This window comes from Tachypleus tridentatus, chromosome 12 (genome assembly GCF_004210375.1).
Source record: "Tachypleus tridentatus isolate NWPU-2018 chromosome 12, ASM421037v1, whole genome shotgun sequence".
Taxonomy (NCBI): Eukaryota; Metazoa; Arthropoda; class Merostomata; order Xiphosura; family Limulidae; genus Tachypleus; species Tachypleus tridentatus.
Window position 1 is genome coordinate 80,656,052 of NC_134836.1, and position 26,018 is coordinate 80,682,069.

At 32.3% G+C, this 26,018-nt stretch overlaps 1 protein-coding gene across 3 annotated transcripts in view; it reads left to right on the forward strand.

Moving 5' to 3' along the window:
- The first annotated feature begins 956 nt into the window (after positions 1 to 956).
- The window catches only part of LOC143233793 (ubiquitin carboxyl-terminal hydrolase 7-like), a 77,015-nt gene continuing 51,953 nt past the window's right edge, over positions 957 to 26,018 (forward strand). For 2 of the 3 annotated variants that reach the window (XM_076470474.1, XM_076470475.1), the window contains exons 1-8: positions 957 to 1,343; positions 7,960 to 8,061; positions 11,217 to 11,319; positions 14,295 to 14,393; positions 15,581 to 15,654; positions 17,063 to 17,127; positions 17,492 to 17,580; positions 25,158 to 25,266. In XM_076470474.1, coding sequence (XP_076326589.1) covers positions 1,268 to 1,343; positions 7,960 to 8,061; positions 11,217 to 11,319; positions 14,295 to 14,393; positions 15,581 to 15,654; positions 17,063 to 17,127; positions 17,492 to 17,580; positions 25,158 to 25,266 — 717 coding nt within the window. In that variant the 5' untranslated portion in view covers positions 957 to 1,267. The remainder of the gene's footprint in view (positions 1,344 to 7,959; positions 8,062 to 11,216; positions 11,320 to 14,294; positions 14,394 to 15,580; positions 15,655 to 17,062; positions 17,128 to 17,491; positions 17,581 to 25,157; positions 25,267 to 26,018) is intronic. The other variant, XR_013018310.1, reaches the window with a different exon arrangement.

Below are 26,018 nucleotides of genomic sequence, written 5' to 3' on the forward strand. Positions count from 1 at the left end.
TGATGATTTATAATTATATAGAGAAGTTGCAATACATTCACGTGCCCTCTTTTGTTCAACTTCAAATAAAAGTTGGACTGAAAACGAGTGAAAGTGTCGAAATATCTTCTCTGTTAACGTTATTTTAGCATTCAAAGTACTCAGAAATTTCGAACGCTTTCGAATAGTTATTGTTCTTCAGGAGTAAAAACTAAAAAGGAGCAGTAAGATTACTTACGAGTCTGAGAATCTCAGATTAAACTCAACAAATAATCCTACGGTAAACATCATAGACGTATGTTTATACTTTCTTATCCACTCTTTGTTTATTTCCTCTCACATATAACTAAATACTGACTTAATATTAGTTCTTATTCCTAATGTTATATACTGTGTCAGTATTGTACAATTTATATCTTAGGTTAGTGACTTGTAAAGTTGTAATACTTCGAGTTGTTGTTTCATTGCGAACTAACTTTTAATATTTGTTACTCCTATCTGTTTATAACTGAAAATAATTTTTTGATTAAAGATGTTTATAAATGTCCCTCTAAATTAGCATTAATTCTTAGAAATTTAACTCGGAATTGAGTGCGTTATTAGCCTGTTTACAAACTCCAGCTATTAGTTTGACATGAACAAGTTGCTTAGTTGTTAATATTCTCTCATATAAGATAGTATATTCTGAAATCAAAGATATGTAATATTTATTACCCATAAGCCAACTGAACCATGCATGCTGCATTCAGTGATATAAATATAAATATTGATTTTTATTTTGCATCTATATGAAATAATAACAATATAATGCATTGCTTTGTTAAACTGTTTTTATACGAATATAAAAATTTCTTGCAAATGCAATCAATCCTGTAAAAAAAAAAAATGTAATAAATTTATTGTGAATTTTACACACACACACATTTGTATATATATATGTATGAACATTTATATCATACCCATAATGCATCGTTTTAGCGGCTTCGCCATCTTGTTTATTTTCGTACTTTAGTACGTACTGTCGTGTTGGAGGGTGAAAAAATCGGAACAGATTTGGAAATATTTGGCGCAGTTGCCATCTTGGATTTAAAAATTATAACGTTACAATTAGTTCGATCTTGGATGGTTTCCCCTTCTTGGGGAGTTTACATCCGCAGACATTGGGGGAATAGTAAGGAAACACGTGAAAGTGACCGTGCCTGGAAAGAATTTAGTGTTGGATGGGAAAGAGAAAGTGGTCACTCAGTCGAAAATTAAGAAAGGAAAGCAAACTTTTAATAATCTTGAAATGAATCATATTTCAAATTCGATGAATGATAAAGAGAATCAGCACTCTGAAACAGAAGAAATGGATACTAGAGAAGGTAAAGTTGAAAATAAAAAGTATATTAAATGTGAATTTTATTTATGTTATGAAATAGTTTCAACTTTCATGATGAAGTACTTAATTTTAGGCTAACTGACGACTTGCTCTTAACGTAAGTTAGATAGGCCTAACTCAGATCCAGGCTTAAGAAGCTGCAGTTGATAACAGTGTCCAGGGATGAGTTTTATTTGTTTGAAGGAAAATACGAACGTCATACTACTTAATAAATACTCGAATAAATGTTGTTACGAATTTGAGTACATGCATTAGTCAGTGTAATTTACAAGTTGCATTTGCTTAATCAGTTGATATACTACTATCACTAAGGTATATCAAAGATTTACCTTAAAATAAAATTATTTGATATAGGTTTAACGATAAGTCACTTCTAAAAGATATAATTTATGATTTAAAGTTTTTGTGCAACATGATTTTAAACAATTTACAGATTAATTCACTTCCAGTTGTGGAATAAGACAAATTTTATCATTGGGCATTATGTTATGTATAAGAATTTTTGCATTAGTTACAAATACTTATAGTTAGGGCATTCCAAATTGTAGTACTAGCAGTACTTGGTAGTTGTTTTCATAAATATTTTGTAAAATGAAAATATCGGTTAGGAATAACATATAGAAAGATGCATTATTTGAGGTTTTTAAAAGGATCAGCAATTCAATGAAATTAACACAAACAGAAAACAAATAACTGGATAAAATTAATTACTGTTTCATTGGACAAGGTTACTTTGTGCTTTTAATATTGTATACAAGTATGTTTCATTGTTAGCAGTACAACATTATATTAAGGTATATCTATTGGTAGTGTTCAACAAATAGCTGTTTCAAAGTTTTATATATATATTAGATTAACTCTGCAGTTACTCAAATTCTTGGTAACCAGTAAAGATAAACAAATAATCATAACTTGTTTTATTTAGTAAGCAAATTCTTGCTGAAAACCTAGTGTTTTAAAAATTCTTTAAATATTTTAAATTTAAAGTAAAGCAACAGAAAAATTAACTTTTCTTTATTTTGCACAGTAAAATGATTGTATAAAGTTTGAAAGCTATTATAGAATAAGTATGAATAAAACCAGTAATAAAAGAACATAATATGAGTTGGTGAAATGCCACAGTAAATGAAATCAACAGTTGTCAGTCAGTTTAAACAAAGATTGTGTATTATAAAATGGATTATATTTGTTGATTTTTAGTAATTTAAATACACAAGGTTTTTATCACTAAAATACTGAAGAGTACATGATTATCAAGAAATTCTGAACATTCATATAGTGAAACTAGAAATACTTGCATAATGTTATTTATATCCTATGGTGAAATCACTACTTGTAATTTTATTTGCATGATAAAGATATTACACTTTTATTTAGTAATTATTTTGTTTAATAGGTTAACTGACTAATGAATACAAATTAGGCTGGTTTGAGTCTCATTAATTAATGACATGAAGCTACAGTAAATAGACATCTGTATCTAGGTTCCAACAAAGATGTTGTTATTACTTAAACTGATAACAGTACTAATTTTGTTATTATGTATCTCAGAATGGCTGGTATGGATATTAATTCTTTTACTGATACATGTTGTTCTGTTTTATTAGTAAAAGTTTTGATGACAATCTATATAATTTGGATTTATGAATTATTGAAAACAGTAATTGGAGGCACTATTAAAGTAAGTGATTTAATTGGAATTTTGATTAATTGGTTAGTTTATAGTGCAGTAATTAATGTAATTATTATTTAAAGATAATTCAGTTGTCCAGATCTGTCTCTAACATCTGAAAAAAGTCATTTGTGTCTTTCCAGCCCTTCTACTCTCCAAAACCCTTTGAAGAGTTGTCAGGTTACCAACTCACAGTACCTTGTAATTAGTTCATAGTTGGACTAAAGAGACTTTAAAATGTTTAAACTTGTTTCCTTGTAGAAAACCTCATGGTCTTAAATTGGTCTAAGACCTGATGCCTCACGTGATCTGTTGTAAGGCAGCTTAGATGTACTTCTATAGTTTTCGTACCAGGAAGATGTATGCATTAATTTAAATTAAGTCTTACAGGAAAACTTTAAATTCTACCATTGTATGGCTACACCAATGATTTGGGACTCAAACTTTTTTGATGGAACAGATTTGCATAACTTACTAGTTTATATGTAATCTGTATAAATGAAATAAAACATTCATACATAGTTTGAAAATGTGTGGAAAACTAATGTTTTAGATAATAAAGATTGAGTTATTTCTGTATGTAATACTTAGCTGCCTAAACAGTCTTGTATTACAAGACTACCTTCTTGTGACCAGTTAAAAGAACTATTAAAAAGTTGTTTCAAATAGAATCGTTTCTGAAAGAGCTAGTGTTAATCATGAAAGTTTGAAATTTCCCTAAGATATTGCATGTTAAAAACATTTTTATGATTTTTAAAACAAATGTTGAAAATCCAAAGAAGAAAATTTGATGAGATATTGTATCTTTGATTGGTATTGTACAGTAACAAAGATGTACGCACGTATAACCATTGGCATTGTTATTAGCCCATGTAATTGTTAAGTCAGTTAATTAGCTATGAAAAAGGGAGTTCATTATTTTGCTGCAGTATTAAGAAATATGATATTGTAATAATTTAATACTGTCTTAAGCATAAATAGAACATAAATGTTAGTTTTGAAATACCAAACTGCACAATATGTAACAAATGTTTTTTTGTTTTTTTTCATGGCTCAAAGGCCAAAACATTACTATTCACTGCATTATTTCAGGTGGGAGCACAATATTATTTTAAAAAATGCAGAGTATTAGAAGTAGTTTACATTGTTAATTTTTCAGGTATTTAATACATTTTGTCATTTATTTATACATGTGTATAAATTACTATCCACAATGTACATGTGCTAAGCAGGCGAGGTTTCTATTAAAAAAGCTGTGTATGAAACATGAGGTATTGTAAGAAGTATATATCACCAGTTTCTAGTAATTGTAGAATCTCTGTAGCATGTTAGCTTTCCATTATTGCATCCATCTTAACAAAATGTCCCTTAGTGACTATTGGCTTTAAAGCTTTCTAAAGATACAGGTCTGTTGCTATGGCACACGTTATTTGTGAATTGAATACTGTCATAATGGATGCTGTAATTTAAAGTAATGGTAGCAATATTAAACTGTTGTTCTGATGTACCCTTTAGTGGCATTTTCATTAACCTTACCAAAATGGGTCTTTCTGTGGTCATGGTATAAAGACCATGCCATCACATTTGTAGACTCCCATCAGAAATTTTATTGAACTGCTATGTATGTCAATCAGTAAGTTTAGTATCAAATTGTAGATTATAATTCAAATTTTGGTATGATCTGTTAGTTAATTTCTTAATTTAAAAGTAAATGTTAAAAAAAAATTCCAAATATCAATTTTTTTAATGTGCCAAAATGGTATGTTGAATGTAGCATTGGTTCAGATAATTTGTTTGTGATGAGCAAATACAAAGTTTATTGTAAAGTATATACTGAAATAACTAAATTGAAAAGCCAGAATCTAAAATAAGAACCTCTTTTCTATTTGCTGAAATATTAATATATTTAATGAATCAACTAAGATGGTTCCTCCCACTTCTTTCAGTGTTGAAAATCCTTGTTGCTGTTCACATCCTTCACCCAGTGATGTGTTTATAACCAGTCATAAGCTCAGAATGCCTCACTAGTGATTTTTTCAGTCTCTGCAAAGTATTTGTAGGAAGCTTTTTCAAGCAATAAAATAAAACATTAGTGAGTTCAAACAGTCATATTTGTTTCAGCTCAAATACAGCTTAGTTACTAAGTTTGATAAATTAAAGTAGAATTCTGTGGTATCAATACAGTAATTTATGATTCGTTATTTCAAAATGCATATATAAAACCTAAAAGAAAAAATTTACATCCTCCATGTGTGAAATTTCTTAAGGCTTAATAAGCTACAGGAAACATCAATGAAGTGCAAAGGTTATAACAAGAAGAGATATTTGCTTTACTTCTGTATTTACTGTTCTGTATTTTAAGAAATGTAAATTTAAGAACTTTTTTGCATTATTTTGATTAACAAATCTCTGTATGGGTTTAATCAATCTGGTACTCACCATATAAAACTATAAAATGAATATAAATTGTCTTTTTTTATTCTAGAATGACTACAGATTATAAAAACATAAATGTTTACACTAAAATAGCTTAAATCTTATAACATTATACATTTATATATATATTTATTAATTTTATCATGTTGATCTTTCAGCTGTACTTGGCCTATAATACACAAGTGACAGTGCATGTGCACTGATGTTGCCATATTCAGTGACATAAAACTGACTTTTAGCTTTTACAAAGTGACCTGTCTTGGCTGTTTTTTAGTGGACTAATATTTGATAAAATATAATCAGATTTTAATTGTGTGTGTGTGTGTATTGCATATATTAATACTCTTTACAAACTGGCTCTTAAATTTCTTTTTCTTAAAACCTGTAACAGTAAATAAAGTAATAAAGCACACATCTCTTCTTCTCACAACCTTTGTACTTGGTGCTGCTTGTCTTAGCTTGCTGAGCCTTAAGAAATTTCACACCTGGAGGATGTGAAACAAAATAACTTGTTTTAGGTTTTATACATACATAGGAATAACCTCAAAATCAAAAATTACTTCAGAGATACCACAGAATTCCATTATAATTTATCAAGTTTAATTACTAAGCTGATTTGTATCTAAATAAAAATGAGATCATGAACAGACTAAAGACTCAACAGATCAGAGATTTGTCTTGAATGAAAGAGAGAATGCTGAGAGAATCACTAAGAGGACATTCTGAGCTTCCAATTGGTTATTCACATGTCATATGTAGAAGTTGGTATGTATTAGAGACCATTTCCAAAAGAGGTGTATGGAAGCAACTGTGTTTGTTTCACTAAATACAGTGTTAGCTCAGTAAATATAAAAGATGAAAGGTTTTTGTTTTATATTGTAGCTTGTCAATATTGGGAGGCATGGCCAGGTGGTTAGGGTGCTCGACTCGTAATCTGAGGGTTGCTGGTTCAAATCCCTGTAACACCACACATATTTGCTTTTTCAGCTATGGGTACATTATTATGTGACTTTTAACACTCCTACGAAAAGTGGGGCATAATAGGCCCTAATAGGAGTGTTAATCTCTCTCTGTTCATTAGTAAAAGATTATTCCATGTGTTGACAGTGGGTGGTGTTGATTAGCTGTCTTCTCTATAGTCTATAACTATTAAATTATGGGAAGCTAGTGTAGATAGCCTTCATGCAGCTGGGTGTGAAACTAAAAAAAACGAACAGTATTGATAATTTGAATTTCTAATTCACACAAAACTACACTTTCTAAATTTGACATCACAAACATCTAACTTAACCAATGCTACATTCACCATAACATGACACACAGAAATAGATATTTAGATGTGTTTGTTTAATATTACCTTTTGGATTAAGAAATTAAATAATGAATTTGAATTATAATCTACAGTTTGATACCAAACGTAAGGAGATAAATTCAGAAAATAATAGTTCAGTAAAAGTTTGAATACAAGTCAACAAATGTGATGATATGGTGTTTGACCCATGATCCATCCAGAAAGAGTTAATTAGTCATAGGTGAAATGTCAGTATAATATAAATAAATATATTAACGTATAATGTTATGAGGTTTAATAAATATATTAACATATAATGTTACAAGATTTAAACTATTTAGACTAAACAGTTGTGTTTTCTTGTTATTTATAGTCAATCTAGAACAGGAAAAACATAATTTATACCTATGGTGTTTATGAGGTTGGTCAAATTGACAAACCCATACAGTTGTAAAGATAAATAAAAAACTTTGTTGTTTTTTCAAGAAAAAATTTAATAATCTTGGTTATAAAGATTTTGCACATAAAATTTGAACATTTTCTGATGTATAAAAGTGTTGTTATTCTTAAAATAAAACTTACTTTGCAAGTTGTATAGTGAATATTCGAAAAGAAAAGTTGTAAGATTTTAAAATATTTTCAATGTGTTAAACTGTTAGGCCTAAAGTGTTAAATATATCTCTATTGACTTCACAACTACTTTCTATGAACATGTTTATCGTAACACTAAATTTTGTGTAAACATCTTCCTTGAATCTGTAACTTTAGCTATGATTAATGTATATCATATTAGATGTACTTCCACAGGGTCTCTGAAAGTGTTCTGTTCCAAGAGTAAGTTAAACCAAAATTAAGAGTACCAAATACTTTATTTCTTGCTTTTGAAGTTCATATATCATGTTGTTTTGTAGCCTAGGGAATGCATAATTCTTTTCATGATTCATGGCATATGTATGTTTTAATGACATCATGACATTATAAGTTGAGTACTTAGCATTCCTTATGTGATGTTATTTTAGTGTCTACTGGCTGGCTGACAACACACAACTATATAGTGGTGTGAGTAGTTAAAACATGATTTCTCCAGGCAGCTTTTGGCTCTCTTACAGGGAACTTATGGTAGTGTACAAAAGTGTTTAGGATGTATGTGTTTTCATATGTATAAACAATAAGTAATATCAATAATTTTCCTGTCATCAGATGAAAACATTCAGCTGCCTACAGACAGAGGAGGAGGAGAAGTCAAGGTTTATAATGGAGATGGTACCTCCACCACTCAGGAGGAAGCAATGGAAGAAGAAGGTGACTAAATCATCCAGTCTTTTGATATTATAATCAGTTTTCATTTATGGAATTATTCTTTTCCTGACATTTTAAACTGAAGCACTGTTTTTACCAAACCTCTCTAATATAGAAGTTAAGCCACGCATCAGATCCTTTGAAAGAAAATATTTTTTTATTAATTGGTGTTAATGAACTAAGAAAAAGTGGGTTTTAATAAAATTGGTGACTTACTTTGCAGGTTAAATATAACTTAATTTTAAACTTCTGAAAAATTCAGAGCTGCAGAGTAGCAGTGACTGATTGTAATTACATGTAGTTTAGGTTTTACACGTTTCTTTATTAAAAACTGAAGCCATAAAGTAACAGATAGATATGCAGTTTTCTTTCTTAACACAAATATATTCTAATATGCACACAATAATGCAATTTATAACAAACAGTTATTACAAATGCTGGTTTTCAAATGAAAGTTTCACAAACAATACTGAGTCTTCTGTCAGGTCTGGAACTGAATATTTTATTGACAATTAATGAGCAGCAAATTAATTCTAGGTTGATGTACGGGTATACTTCACTTGACAGAAAGCTAGATAGCTCTATTCTTGGCTGGTTTCATGTGGTTGACAATCTGGCTTTTCACCGAGGAAGATATCTAATGTCCAAAGTTAATTCTCTGAAGTTGAACAGTGTATAATGTCTGAAATCTATAAACATTACTGGTCAGTTATCTGTAGTTTTCCAATTAATAAGTGTTTATCACAGTTATAGCTTTAGGGGTTTATAGTATACTAATTATAGTAAACCAGTAATATAAAAACTTTCTCTGTGCTGCATTGGTTATCTTTTATAAGCTTCATCGGCAATTTACTAGAAATTTCACCTGAGCCAACAATATTGATATTTACATACGAATATACATTGTTGATTTTTATGCTTGAAAATCTTCTACAAATATAGAGAATAGGTGGGACTTATGCAATACCCATTTAACAGTACAAGTTCATTTCTAAATGTACATTAAACTGAAACAGACATAAATATTAAAATGAATTCATAACAGTAAATCCATTACAGTTGTAAATGACACACAACTGTTTTTGTTCATATTTTATGTGAAACAAGTCATATAACATTAAATACTTACGAAATTTGTGTAGAAAATTATTTCTTGCCAAAGAAACTAGCTGTATGTTAACTTCCAGTAACAATCTTTTGGGTAACAAGGTTTTTTATTTTTCCAAATATAGTAAAATATTGTAATCTAATGCAGTTTGTTGCATGTTTTTAATGTTTGTGTATATGCTTAGGAGAGTGTATTTTTATAGCAAACCTGGGATGTATGAAAATGGTTTGAAATTTTTTAAACTTTACCATTCGTCTGTCTTTCTGAAGGAAAATACGAAAAGTAAAAAAAACAAATTCTATGACTTAATGGTAGATGAAAACAATATGCAAACTCTGAAATGTAGTTCAAGTATACATTTAGGGAAGGGACATTACAGTAAAGATTTAAATGCAGTTATATTACGTGAAGACAGAAACAAACAATGAAATGTTTGAGGGCTGTAAAGCATTAGGTTAATTGAAGTTTGTGCAACTGTAATTCCTTGAAATGGGTATATATTAGTAACATGGTAGTCTGATAGGTTAGAGTTTGGTTGCTGCAAGTGGGTTCTGTATATGCGATGTATAAATCAGTTTTCTTTGGTTAACTGAATATTGAAAGGATTCCTTAAACTTATCAATGAGTAACTGAGTGCAGTTAGGCTAAAGATCTTTGGGTAACCAGCTATAATCATATGTACTTTTAGCACCTCTAAAACAGACACTGGTGCAATTATTGATCCATACTTCCAGTGGAATGGGACTGTTGAAGCCACACATTACAGGAACTATATTCTGCAGCTACTTGAAGTGCAATGTAATGGTACATTTAGCTTTGACTTCAGTGTTATTGTTAATAATGCTCAGCTGGTTGACATGTTTCTCTCAAAGATAGTATGAATTGGGGTGACCTATATCCTCACTCGACACTAAAAGTGGTACATTTTTACGATAACATGTATTTAAAAAAGTGCCAATGTTATGAAATGTGTTCTAAATATAAGTTGGAGTGGCATGAGTGACATTTTATCTTAAGATAATAAGCAGTGCATTTAAACCAATGTCACTTTTCTAGCAGAAACTATATATTACATGAAAAACAAATGTTTAAGAAATAAATGTACATTGAAAGCAAAAAACATGTACCTTGCCATTTATAATTATTTCCGAGCAAAGAACATCATTGTACAGATACTTTCCAACCCATAGTTCAGTCTACACAAGTTGGGAAAAACTAATGTATTATTGATAATAAAACTGTTATGATGTTATGCAAATCTTCATGGGTATCAATTAGTAAATAATCATAATACATTTGTTTAAATAAAATTGTGGCAAAAGTAAAGGATCCATTACAGTAAATATTATTCAGGTATCTGAAGATCACATCTGTGATGTCAGCATCACTGTGTATGGAAATGACAGTTATTACGTTAATAAAACTAATAACTTTTAAATTTTTGTTTCTGTTAACATATGTACCTTTTTTAGTTTATGAAAAGTTCAGTGAACAAATTTTAGGCAATGATTATTTCATTTTCTATGATGATCTGTAGTTTTATTAATAGATCATCAAATGAAGTGTTTTTGTACATGTTTGGGGTCATCGGTATTATTTTATAATAGTGGTTTTTTGTTTTGGCATAACTAAAATATAACTTCCACTTATAAATAGTTTGTGTTTAATACTTTATAACAGCTGTTGTTGCATGAAAAGTGTTGATATAGTGAGTTTCTATTATAATATTAACTTATCAAATATAGTTCATATTTCAACAGCAGATTTAGATCATTGAAGTTTGTGGGTTTTTTTTTTCTTAAGCAAACTTACAAATACTAAGTAAGTATTTGTGTAGAAACTTGTTCAAGCTTGCAATTCAACAAGATTAATAATATAATGGTGAATAAAAGAAAGTGGTATTACATTTTGGTAGTATTTCCTTTTATTTGACATACTGGTTGCATTAGCTGTAAAATGTTTAAAAACTCATAAATATTGTTAATATTGTAGATTACTGTTATGCTCTTTGATTTGTTTCTGATTCATAGTTTTTTGATACTTTACATAGATGAGGCAAGGTCAGAAGCAGTCTTTAGATTTGTTGTTCCAAACTTTAGTAGACTCAAAGAACAACTTTTAAGTCCACCCACTTATGTGAGGAACTTGCCATGGTAAACATTTTCTATTGTTGTTGTCTTTATTAGTTCTCAAGAGAAAAACTTTTAACTCTTCCTTTCTGAACAGTCGAGAGAATTTCTATTAAATTTATATAATTATAATTCTGTATAACATATGAACATGTCAGAATTATATACTTTTCTTTAGTATAGGACAACATCAGTTTATTAGGGTACAGAACTACAGTTCCAGAAAAATTCCATTGAATCCTTAACTTGTGTTTTCAAGAAGCAAGTGCTTAAACACTTAGCAACTTTTGATAAACAAGTACTTTGTTTCAAGTTCAGCTTTGAGATCATGATATGAGCATGTAAGATCTGAAGTTCTTACTTTAATCTCAGTTACAGTGGCTTTTGTTTAGAGGAGCATGATTTGTCATTACCAAAATTTAAAATAAAGAATGTGATCATATTTTAAAATCAGAGGTGTGAATGTGAGTCTAAACCTTTATGTTCATTTCTTTCTCTCTTTCTTGCCAAATAAGAAACTTTAACTGTAATTCCAGGTCACAGAGGGCCTGGCAGTAAATCAAACCTGAATATGTCTTGCTAATAGTGAAAACACTGACTGTGAAATTTGGCAGATTTTTGCACAAATGTTAAAGGTCTGTTGTACACAAAAATTTGGAAATATAGAGTCTCGAATAAAGTATTTTTATTGAAGTTTTGGCTGTGAATTTATGAAGCTGTTACTATGTCAGTCAGAGTAAAAGGTAATTTTCATGCTAAATGAAGAACACTTTCTAGTGACTTTCTAAATCTAAAAACCTGGTAACAGAAGTTGCCCATTTTCTGCTGCAGCCTACACACATACAAAAGCCATAAAGGTTTGGTAACAGGAAGCAAGTTAGACTTTCACTGGACCTCCATGTTGAGTTTTTAAACTGATATCAACAAAGAACATTATAATGTTATAAGCTTGCTTGTTATTTATGTCATGTTGTTTCAAACTTTGTAATATAAGATAGTAATGGTTTTATATTGTGGAATTATATAATAATAATAATACACTTGTTTGTATGCCTGTGACAGAAATGATGTGTGTACAGGTGCGTATTTAGATAGTAAGGTCCACATGCATTATCATGATTGATAAAAGCTGAGTACTTATATAAAGATTAGCAGAGATCAGCAAGACATTTGTGCTCATGTTAGTGTCTTTAGTGCTACAGTGTTTTTTAAAATACAGGATTCCTTATAATAATACAAAATAATTCTAATTGCAGGGACCAAACTCTTGTCATTCTATAATTCTGCTATCAATATGCTATATAAACATATGGAGTAAGAATTTCTCCTAGAAAAAAAGTGAAAGCACCTGCCTCTGTCAGAGAACCAGATAGCTCAATGAACAAGTCACTACAACTGCTTTGTGAAAGAAGGAATAATACAAAATGTAGATGTAAATGTTAACCATTTAGCACAATAACATTAAGAGCTTAAGAGTTTTCAAAAAAGTCTGACATTACATCCTAGTATAACAAGCTTATTTACAGATTGTATTGAATACAATAATGTTAGTCCTCACTAAGCTAATGTAAAAAATGTACATGGTATGGTATTAACCCTGTTTGCATGGGTATCCTTTACTTTTATGTCACAAGATGTTTAGAAACTTAATTGAACTACTATTTTTTTATGTTATACCAATTGATGTGTAAGAAACTTAGCTAACAACACATAATTTAATAGTATATAAAACTTCATTTTATGAGGCATTATTTTTAAAAATTCCTAAATTCCCCTAGTATGACACGTGACAATTTTTCTCCCCTTTTCTCTAATTTATCCATACACCTCCAGTAAGTACAAAATTAGCATAAATCACTCACTGAGAAATCATCATTACTCATAAAAACCATAATTTTTAAAACCTTCAATCTTGTTTGAATACACAGCCATCCAATATAAAATCAGACCCCTCTGATGGTGTTGAATTCAATATTTATTTTTGTTAAAATTCTTAATATGTCTTCATTGTAATATGCTTCTTACATTTCTTTTTGTTGCTTTACAAATGAATGTGAAATTGTTGTAGTATTTTTGGATTTGAATTTTTTATGCCTAACAAAAACATTGTTTTGTTCTGTTCACTTTATTTTCATGGTCTAATTGGTATTATTCCACTGTTGCTTTTTTTTCTTAACTTTTCAAATCATTGTACCTTGATAATTGTTCTACAGCTAGTGTTATCATAAAGATAATAACACAGTTTATTGAGAAAAAAACTTTTAATTTAGGAGGTTCTTATAGGTCATGTAAATGAAATTTGAGAACCATAAGATGAAAAGAAGTGTTTTTGTCTTTAGAATGAAAAATGTTTCACTCAGACTGACTCAGTAAAGACTTTGTAAATTCACTTACTAATCTTTGATAGAAATACTTTGTTTAAAAGAAAATAAATGTTTTATATACAACAGGTTTATAATATATGCCAAAAGTTTGACAGATTTTGTGGAGATTCACTCAGTATTTTTAGAATTATAGTATGTTTTGTTTCACGCTTATAAGGTGGGTCACATTGACCTTTCTACAGAAGGAATGAGTGAGCCCAAATATTAATCATTTAACAAATTCCACTATTCATCCAGTTCATCTGAATTTACTGTGCTATTAGTGTTAGTAATGATAAAATTGACTGTGAATATGTCATGTTTGAGGGAGTAAGTGTTGTAACTAGTAATGTATTTAACTAGCCTAAAAACATATTTCAACAGCACTGTGCTTCAAATAGGTTTTAACATTTATCTCGGGTCTTTCAAATTCTACAGTTTCAGTGTTGGATTATTCAGTGGCTACCAGTACAGCACAAGACTCACAGTTGTGAGATATATCTGTTTGAATTGACACAATAAGATGTTATTTGTAGAATTACTTTAAAAAAAGTTTATATTTGAAATGCTTATAACTGTAAATATACATGTGTTTATGAGAGGTATAAATTATACAGGTTTCTTTCAATTTCCTAGGAAGATTATGGTAATGCCTCGTACTAATCAGGGTCAAGACAGACAACCAACAAAAAGTGTTGGCTTCTTTCTTCAATGTAATGGTGAATCTGAATCATCGTATGTATTATTCCTATTATTTCCATGACAAATTGTAGTAATACTGAATCAAGTATTAGTAAAAAATATGCTTTCTGAACTTTACGTTTAGCATTATTGAGAATTTATCAAAAAAAACATTTTCAATTATTATTTTCTGCTATTTTCACTTTACTAATTCTTGGTGTTATAAATGTTTTCATCAGTTTAAGGTACTTTTACTGTTTATGCAAATAGATGTAGATGTCAGTAGAGTTTTATTATTTTAACCCTTTTAGGACAAGTCATGGGTCAATCATTGCGTTTGTTGACTTGCATTCCAAATTTTATCAAACTGTTATAGATTTGTCTCATAAAGTTTAGTATCAAACTGTAAATTCTAATTCAAATTTTTATTTTTTATTTGCTTAATTTAATAGTAAATAGTAGTAGATGGTAGAAATTAAGAAATTTCAAATGATTGGTTTGAAGGGCAGAGCCATTCTAGTAGATTTGCTAAATATATTGAAATCTCACCATATCATAGAAGTGGGAGGTTCTTAATTTATGTTTAACTTGTCTATATTTCAAATTCAAGTTTCTAATTTGATAGATACTTGTACATGTATGGTGGGTGTAATAAAATAGAAACTGAACAACAAGACAACTGTACGTGTTATGTGACACACAAAAACCAATATTTAACATTTTTTTACATTTCCTTTTAAATTAAAATATAATTTAAATTATAACCTACATTTTGGTGCCAGTATCATTGATATAAGTATTAAAAAATGTTATTTAATAAAAAATGTGAAAATAGCACTCAAAACGTCATGATACATGCACTTTAACTTACAAGGGCAGAGTAGGTGTGAAAGTGCAAACCTCAAGACTTAATATAAAAAAGAAATTAATGTTTTACATCTGAAAGCCTTGTAATATTTACTGATGATCTGCCAAGTTTTGTCAGCTTATTAATTTAAAAGTAATGGAATGAAAACCATAACCAGCACAAAATGGTTACAAGTTCAATCCCAGGAAAGGAGTCCATGCTGAAAGAGTTAATGTATATTTAGTTTTTATGTATGTTCATTGTATATCATGAGCAGTTCACACATTGTACTTGCATATTGTTTGCCTGAACTAGAGAAAAGACACTTTTATGTCACTTAACCAGAATATGAAGTTTGAGTTACATAGTGATTATGTTTGTTTCTTTATGTTAGAACTTGGTCATGTAATGCATCAGCAGAGCTTCGGCTTATCAGCCAAAAGGAGGGCGTGGAACATTTTACCAGAAGTAAGTAGTAGCATTAATTAGTTTGCAGAACTAGATTTTCATAGAATTGTAAGATAGCAGCTAATATATTAATTTAAACACTATCATTTTTAGCTACTTTTTACTGATAGAGTGTGAAATATTGCTTCTGACAAACTTCTTTTTGAGGAAAATGTGAACATACCAAAACTTTTTAAAATTGATACATTTATATTTATTCGTACGTTGTGTTTTGCACATGCCAAGTCCATGTAAATTTCAGGATTAACATACAGCTATCAGTACAGAACTTCTCCTGGAAAGCCAGTAAAAGGACTGTGCACTTCAAGAAATCCAAGATTAAATAATTATGGAAATATAGCTTTAAGTTCTTTTTTTAGATGATTTAAGGAGAGTCTTAACAGTAAAGGAAACAAAGGTGAAATGGGAAGCAGCAGATTAGTACAGTATAGCACAAGTGGTGTAAAGTGTTGAAGGACATGGACAATAAATAGCATGGATGGAAATGGATAGCTTTTCAAAAGACTTCTATTTGACTTCTGTTCAGCTTGCACTGGTTTTGAAGGAATTTATAAATTATTTTACAGGATTGATGTAGACATGATTGAATAATGGTCTTTGTAGTGAAGTTGATGAAGCTAGAAAATACTTGACTGCTGGTAGCCACAAACTGCTGATTACTAGGCCTGAATCTGTTTTAACAATGTTCCACTTATCTTGATATAGAAGCTTTTTTTTCAATTTTATTTTATTTTTCCAATTGTTCAAATCATGTTTCTCCACCAATCACAGTACAAGAACCATTCACTTTGTGTGGCACCTTATTCTACAAGTTAGGTTTAACTTTATCTGAACTTTTTTATTTTTTACTTGTGTTTATGAGTGTTCTATGTCTTATTTATTCAGAGAGAAATGAAAGTCAGAGCTAACTGTGATGTTTTAAAGACTTAACTTTGGTACAAGTGAAATAGTTTACAGGTGTTTTCCTAATGTGGAATTATCACGTATATTAATTTGCTTGTAATTTATTTTTTTGATAATTGTTTGCTCAATTATATTGGTTTTTGCTTTGTCATTATTAAGTCCTTAAAGATAAATATTTGTTCAGTATACTAAAACACTTAACAAAAGACTCGTAGTTTGTATATAGATATGTAGTGTAACTGTTAGATGATTATAATGTTTATAGGTGTGTAGTGTAACTGTTAGATAATTATAATGTATGTAGATATGTAGTGTAACTGTTAGATAATTATAATGTACATAGATACATAGTGTAACTGTTAGATAATTATAATGTACGTAGATGCGTAGTGCAACTGCTAGATAATTATAAGGTAAGTAGATACGTAATGTAACTGTTAAATAACTAAAAATTTGTTTCCTGGGACATCTGTTTTTTATTCCTCACCCCCTTTTTCTCCTCCAGAAATTCAGCATTTGTTTTACAGCAAAGAAAATGACTGGGGTTTTAGCCATTTTATGGCATGGAATGTAAGTGAAAAGGCATTTTATTTTAGTTTTTAATATATAATTTTTTACCAAGTATAAAATGGCACTCTTAGCTTTAGTGGTGTATTTAAGTAAGGGCTAGAGGGGACTCATAGTCTTAATGAAGTCTCCTTGATAATTTTCTTTGTAAAATTACATAGGATGTGGGGCCCACAAAACTTTATCAGCTCCTGGGCTCATGCAACCTTAAATCCACCACTGCTTAGCATGACAAAGTCATGTGAATTTAATTTTAGGTTTTTTATTATAAACAGAAAAAATGATTGTAGTTTTCTTAATTCAAGTGTTAAAGAAGTAACATTTATAACAAACTGAGATGTAAATTATTGTTATATTCTTGGAATAGGATGTTCTTGATCCAGAAAAGGGATTTATCAAAGATGACACCATCATACTTGAAGTCTGGGTCTGTGCTGATGCTCCCCATGGGGTCAGGTATAATAAAATTATTATTAAGATCTTAAACTACAGATGTAACGATAAGTGGGTAATGAAACTAAAATCCTTTAATCATGTCTGTACTTTTAGTTTAAAGAGATTATTCAATCTTGTGTCATTTTAAAAAAACAGAGAAGTAATTATAAAGACATATAGCTTTTTAATAAACAGTGAACTTTTACACTAAATTGGAATATATTTTAAGTTAGAAATATCCAAAATTTTATAGTTTTTACTCTTAACTGGAGAAACAAAGTTTTCTTGTAATAAGGAATTAGTATATTAAAAATGTTAAAACTTTTTTATAATCTTTATATTAAAAGAAACTTGATAGTATATCTAAATTTCAATTAAAGTAGGGGTAACATAAATTAACATTATTATGTAGCATGATGTTTAAGTAACTGTTATATCTGTAAAATAACATAGTATATAAAATAGTATCTTTAAACTGTTAAAAGTTTATATGGAAGAAATACGTAGGAAAATATGAACAAGTTGCATAGAAGGTAAAAAGTGAAGTCAAATGTAAATGAACATATGATTTAAAGAGAAAATAAACTTTAAAATATTGAAGATAGAGGAAACCCAAACAAAAGAAAAAACCTATATCGTTAAGAATGAAAACCTAACATTATCAGGAGTGTCATTATATTTGTATTAGGTTAACTACATTCAAAAAGAGAGGGAGCTAGTATCATAAACCAAGTTATTTGATTGAATGTATTTTCAGTTCAAATGCTGAGTGTGATCATGTTTCACCATTAGATGGGTTTTACTTCAACTTTTACTTTGATATAACTTCTATTAACTTTTGTCCCCTCAGTGTGGATTTCTGTACGTGGTGAGGGGACCTCCCAGGAAAGGTTCTGTTCTTTCAGTTTACCTCCTCTGGGATATAAACATCCACTGACGTGCTTGCTGTGCATGGCACCCCGTGAAAGGGAGGAGAGGATCCTGGTGGCTGAGGGGTCCAACCCTAACACACCATTTTGGCCTTGAATTTCTGTAGATGGGTGGCCTTGGGGTGGTCTCCCCTTGGGTCAGTCAGCAGGTCCACTCGTGCTAGGATCAATCAAGTACTAGTGTTGGATGTTCTCAATAGGTGTTGTGGACATTATATCTGATGCTGGTGTTAGGGTTTAATGCTCACGAAACCCTGGCATTGCTGTAGTGTCCTTGTTTGACATTGTAGTGCATCCCCTCGGAGGGCTACCTGGTGGATGGGGTCAGTGGGCACCGAAATTTCCCTTTCTTTATTATGGATACTCCAATTAAAAATCTTAATAAAATAATGCAAAAACAGTCTATAGGTAAACGACCATGTCTTGAAGATTCTGAGCAGCAATCCTCACTGTGTGTACCACCTGTTGTACCTCATTTTCTTATATTGCATTCACTTTCAGATAAACCTTTAGGGCAGATGTCTCCCTTTTTCATTTAGAAGGGATTAGAGGGACTTGCTGGCTCTCCAAAGTCTGTAAAAAAAACTTTGTTCTGGTGGCATATTGGTGGAAACATCTCAACACAGTGAACTCCTGTTGCATTCAAAGGCTATTGGGGATATACCTATAGAGGTTACACCACATGCTACTTTGAATTCATCACAAGGAATTATTGTTGAGAGGGATTTGAAGAACATCCCGGAGTCACAGATTCTCGCTGGTTTCTCCACCAAAGGAGTTTCTGCAGTGAAGTGTATCTCCACTTGCAAAGATGGAATTATGGTGCTGATCAATGTCCTTATTCTGACATTTACATCACCACGTGCACCTGCCACTATTAAGGCAGGTTGTTTTAATTGCAGAGTACGGCTATACATTCCAAACCCTCTCCGATGTTTCCAGTGTCAACGGTTCGGTCTCTCAAAGACGTCATGTCGTGGTTCATTGACGTGTGCTCATTGCATTGGCAAGGACTATGATGCCTATGAGTGTGAAATGAACTGTCATTGCATCAATTGCAATGGCTCTCACATGTTGTACTTTTGTTCTTACCCAAAATGGTTGAAGGAAAGAGGTGCAGTGTTTGAAAATGATTCATAACATTACCCATCCCGAGGCTCGAAAATTTCCGTCCACCCCCTCATCTCGAACGTATGCTGCTGCACTTCATTCCATAGCTACTGTGGGAGTGCAGACAGATCTCTCTGTACCTCCAAACAAATGAAAAGTCTTTTGACCTCCATGGTTAAAAAAGTTGATGAATCAACTTCGACACCTATCTCTGTTCCTTATATACATTCCACCAAACCCCAAGATCCACATCCTTTGGTTCAGGCATTTCCTCGGATTCATCTTCCTCTCTCAACCCAAGATGCAAAACAATCATTCGTTCATGTCCTCAGTCTCTGGAATCCTCTTCCAACAGCAAAGACCTGCTCAGTTGACCCAGGGCAGGATCCATGAAGCTCAATAGACCTCTCACGAAAAGGACAATAAGGAAAAAAGATGTAGTCATAAACAGAAAGGTTCTCTGCCCAGTTTGCCTAAATGTAAATAAAAATGGCTACCTTGATACAATGGAACTGTCGAGGTTTACATTCTAATCTAGATGACATCAAAACACTGATTGCTTCCTACCATCCATTTTGTCCCTCCTTACAGGAAACATTTCTGAAACCTCCTGATAGTCTCCTTTTGGCAGTTTTCTTTATACAGAAATGACAGGCTGTGTGATGGACGAGTGCATGGAGGGGTGGCACTGTTGGTTGATCAGCATGTGCCCACCCTGTCTTTGCTACTCGGCACACCCTTGGAGTCCGTAGCCATCCGTTTTTCCTTGGGTCATACCATCACTGTTTGTTCTCTCTATCTGTTACCTGGAGAGGCATATGATCAATCAGATTTTGATGCTCTCATTGAACAGTTGTCGTCTCCCTGTTTCATCCTGGGGGACTTTAATGGACAATTTCCTCTGGGGAAGTGCTGGTATTAATGAGAGGGGTTACTCTGTATAACAAATGCTTTCTGATCACAACCTTTCTTTTTTCAATACTGGTTCTTCTACTTATTTCCACATGTCTAGTCAGTCCTTTACTGCTATTCGTCTCTCAGTTTGCTCCCCTTCATTATTTTCCCATTTTTAATGGAGGGTTGACAATAATCCACGAGGCAGTGATCATTTTCCTATAATCTTGAGAGAGACTGGCCATGCCACTCAACCCGCATGCCCTGGTGGAAGCTGGATCAGGCAAACTGGCCCTCTTTCACTGCTCTTGCAGAACTTGATCCTGCCATTGTCTGTAAGCCATCAGTAGATGGCTGTGGGGCAGCAGTAACTGACTGCATTATACAAGCAGCTGCTCAATGTATTCCTAAAACCTCGACACCTTTTCCACAATATATTCATCCATGGTGGAATCCTAAATGCTGCATGGCACGAAAGGCTCAAAAATGAGCCTGGGATACTTTGTAGATATCCCACATTCTCGAACTTCATAGCTTTCCTGTGGGCGCCATGCACATGCTTGGTGTATAAGACATCAAAGCCAGAAGAAATCTTGGATTAAGATCAAATATCCTCTATCACCTGTTTCAAAATCATTTGGGATAAGTATTAATAGATCAGTGAGAAATATCACTCTGTACCCCTCTCGATCTTGCTCTCTGATGTCCACAAAGTAACTGATACCCAAAGCATTGCCAATACTCTAGGTGAAAGCTTTTGCCAGGTATCTAGCACTTCTGCCTCTTCTTCCAATTTCCTTAGCCATCAAGACTTGGGCAGAGCAGTCACCTCTTTCGTTTCAAGCTGATTGTCTCTATGACTATAATCGCCCCTTTACACTGGTGGAACTCAAACTGGCCCTTCATCAGTCTGGCAGTATATTGGTTGGACCTGATGATATACACTATGAGATGCTGCACCATCTTGCTATCCTTCTGGTTGTTTTTAACCGGATCTGGCAGGAGAATGTTTTTCCTGATGCCTGGTGCCAGGCTATTGTCCTGCCTTTCTTCAAACCTGGGAAGGATCCCACGATTCCTTCAAACTACCATCCAATTGCTTTGACGAGCTGTCTCTGTAAGACCTTAGATCGGATGGTTAACGCTCATCTTGTTTGGTTCCTCAAAACAAACAACCTCCTCTCACTCACCCAGTGTGGGTTCTGATGACAGTGCTCCACCATGGACCACCTGATTTGACTTGAAACATCAATCAGAGAAGCCTTTCTCAAACAACAACATTTTGTATCAATATCCTTTGGCATTGAGAAGGCTTATGATACAACATGGTGGTATGGCATGTTGCGAAACCTCCAAATATATAGGTTACGTGGCCATTTGCCCATTTTTTAAATTTTTTAATAGACAGGAGATTCCAAGTTCATTTGGGTTCGACACTTTCCCTTTCTTTTCTACAGGAGCTTGGAGTCCATCAGGGCTGTGTTTTGAGTGTCACACTTTTCAGTATAAAAGCTAATGCTATCACTGAAAAACACCCTCTCACTGTTGCAAACGAGCTATATGTTGACGACTTTCACATCTCGTGTCAGTCGTTGAGCATGAGGTATATTGAGTGGCAGCTACAAAATGCCCTAAATTGTTTACTGAAGTGAACCACAGCAAACGGCTTTACCTTCTCTCTCTCTAACACCATTTGCATGCACTTTTGCTGCCAACTGGGTATTCATCCTGATCCTGAACTCCGTATCAGTGAAGTTGTGCCGTCTGTGGTCTCTGATACTAAGTTCTTGGGGCTTATCTTTGACTGTAAATTAACCTTTATACCACACATCAAGCAGCTACGAGTCAAATGTACGAGAGCACTGAGCATTCTCTGTGTCCTCTCTAACACCACTTGAGGGGTAGATCAACGTTCTGTGCTAAAGGTATATCGTGCTCTTATCTGATCGAAACTCAACTATGGATGACTGGTCTACGGCTATGCCAGACCATTGGCCTTAAAGGTGCTAGACCCTATTCATCATCAAGGACTTTGGCTCTGCACTGAGACTTTCTGCACTTCCCCAGTTCAGAGTTTATATATAGAGTCTCATGAACCTTCTTTGCACTGTTTGCAACTTTCTTTATTCTATGCTTCGAAACTTCGTTCCTTACCAAAGCATCCCACCTGGAGTTGTGTTTTCCTTCCTTAATGGGCCATGATTTTTCAGACCAGACTGTTTGCCATTGCTCCTTTTGGCCTTCGTATCCAGGCATAGATGAATTGGGTCTATCCTTGAATAACATTGCTGTATCCACTGGTCAGCCCATCCCACCATGTCTTCATACATTCCCCAATTGCGACTTATCTTTAAGTCATCTGAGAAAAGTAGACACTCCTGATTGGAAATACTGTTTGCTATTTGCTGAACATCTTTCAAACCATCCTTCCATTCTTATTTATACAGATGGTTTGAAATCAGGTGACTGTGTGGGCTCTGCAATGGTTTGTTGTGGTTCAGTGGTTGTGCACAGAATTCCCTCTACAGCTTTTGTGTTCACTGTTGAACTGTATGCCATTTCTCTTGGCCTGGATCACATAGAAGCTAAACAGTACTCAAACTGCATGATTTATACTGACTCGCTTATTTCTCCACTGGCCCTGGAATCGCTTCACGTTGGTTCATGCCCTGTTCTCACCAATATTCAAAACCGACTGGCCAATTTTTCTTTAACATCTACTTCTATCCAGTTTTTCTGGATACCGGGCCACGTTGGTATTCGTGGGAAAAAGCTCGCCGATACTGCAGCTAAGTCTGTCTGCTCTGGCTCTATCACTGCTGTGCCTGTTCCATACATGGACTATGGTCCTGTATTCAAGGCTTGGCTCCATGCCAGCTGGCAGTTTACTCGTAGTGAGTGATGCAAAAACAAGTTTTTCCAAATAAAAGCCTATCTTGTACTTTGGCCATCTTGTTTCCGTAAGGATCGGAAAGAGGAAGTTGTTCTAACTCGATTACGCATTGGACTCTGTTTTTTAACTCATTGTTTTCTTTTATTTGGAACTGATGCACCAATGTGTTGTTTGTGTAACACTCAGATCACAATAAGCCACATTTTACTTTTTTGTCATTGTTATGATTCACAACGACAGCACCATTTTAAGTATGTTCTGTCCTAAGGTTTGTCCATAATGTTAGACAGTGTTATTGGTGATGGTGACACTGTTTACTTTGGTATTGTGTTTAGTGTTTTAAAGGCCATTAATGTTTTTAATGCCATATAAGTTTTTTAATATATACTTTATACCTTTTTAATGTGGCTCCCTTTTAAAGATCACAGTTCATCTAGTTCAATTTGAAATTAGAAACTGACCGTAACATTTAAGTAACTCGACACCAGGACTGGAAAGGCCAACTTCATGTGACTGACGGTGGTTTTGTACTTACCTGTTAGTCTTCCTGGTGAGTTATGATTATAACAGTCACGCTACAGAAAGTTCTTTACAACTTGAACTACTGTAGTTTTCTCTTGACGTTATAGACTATATGTAAACATTGGTTTTATGCTGTTTATTTATTTTTAACTTTGTTTTGTTTTACCTTGATTTCGTTTTATGAATTTTACTGAATTAACTTTTACCTTTTAACCGGACATTTGGCACATATAGCCTAGCTGCTTTGTGCCATAAAACACTAAATCAACCAACCAACTAAGTAACTTTTGTTTGGGTAATTAATTTAAAAGATAGAAATTTGTAACTATAGTTGTTCCCTGTTGTAATGATTATTGTGATGGTGAAACTAATTCAGTGGATGAAAGTAAGCTGCAAATCCTGAAACTTGACATTTGTTTGAAATTTATTTTTGCTCAGATAATTTAAAATCTGTGATTCGTCGCAGGTGGTGAGATCAAAAACTTAAAGATTTGACTGTTTGTGTGTTGCTTTACAGCTGTAGCTGACAGAATTGTAAATCTATTGTCTGAAACATTCTTGCAGCTTATTTCCCTAATTACCATTTTCGTCTAGTTACAGCAGCCATAAAATTTCTTACTACATTTTGAAAGTAATTATTTTCTGTTACTCGTGTGCCACTGAAGAATAGTAACTTAATAACTTTTTATGTTTTAAATTTTATTGGTGTAATTTTCTTGGCATTATAAGTTCACAGTTTTCATAACTCAAGCCCATTGTGAATGTAACTATAGTATTTCATCCTTGGGCAAAGATAAATAAAATATTGAGATATGTTTTTAACAACTATGCAAGTTAGTAAAAGAGGATACAGATAAAATATGTTGGTTTTAGACATACTGGCATAAATGTCAACTATTTATAGTGGTTTTAATGATTTGTTGTTGTGACATGTATTTCAACAAAGTTATCTAGTGCATTACATTGTTAGATCAACTAGTATATGTAAAGAAACTAGTCCAGGTCAACAATTTATGTGGTTCATGTGCATTAGCAAAATAAATATGTTGTGTTGTGATTTTTATTGTATTATAAATCAAAGTGACCCAAAATGTCCAATTTATTGTTTAAAAGGTCCATACTTATGTTATATTGGAAGTGTGTGTGTTTCAGATATGGTCACTTTTATGAGTTATTAATATTTAGTAGTGCACTGGCCACTGGGTGGTAAAGGGTGTAAATATGAGATGCATCTTAATTTATTGTTACAGCTGGGATTCCAAGAAACATACAGGTTATGTAGGTCTAAAGAACCAGGGAGCAACATGTTATATGAATTCACTTTTACAAACACTGTTCTTCACTAACCAGCTACGAAAGGTAAGAACTCTAGATGCCCAAGATAGCACAAGATCCTGTTTCTTTGGTGAACCAATTTTGAAATCCTGAAACCAGTTTTTAATTTTTCAGTGAAAAAAATTAGTTTATTGTGCACAATTTCTTGTAGCCTTTACACATTTCTTAGCACGATAGTTTTTAATATTTTTACCTTGTATACTAAGGCATAAATATGTAACATACGGAAGGTCTATACTAAATGTTATATTTTATAATATATTATATCCATAAAATATTCAGTCTTCCACTGTAGTAGATGTTGGGTTAGTTGGCAATTTGTCATACATGCAGCTTAAGAATAAATATCTACTACTTTTAAATCGTGTCACTTATAAAATTTACAGAAAAGTATTTCACTGGTTATTAGATAACATACAACTTTGGTATATTTGCAATTTCAACATTTGTAATGTATCATTTGTACAACTTATAAAAGGTTACTCCATTGGTTAACTTGCTTTCTTTTGGCATCCTTTTCTTTGTGTGTCAAGAATTAGATTTAAAATTAAATTAATGTTAATTAAACAACTTTCTTATTGTGGTAAAATCCAAACTTAATATTATGTATGTTGAAGTTCTTATCGTTGTAAGTCAGTACTTTTACAGAATCCTAAGTTTCCTGTAGTATGAGTATTTGACTTTTGCTCTCTAGGTGTCTCCTCTTCTGTAATTTATTTACCACTCCTCCCAAGAATATAAAATATAACGTAATGTGCGCATTATAATGTTTTGAT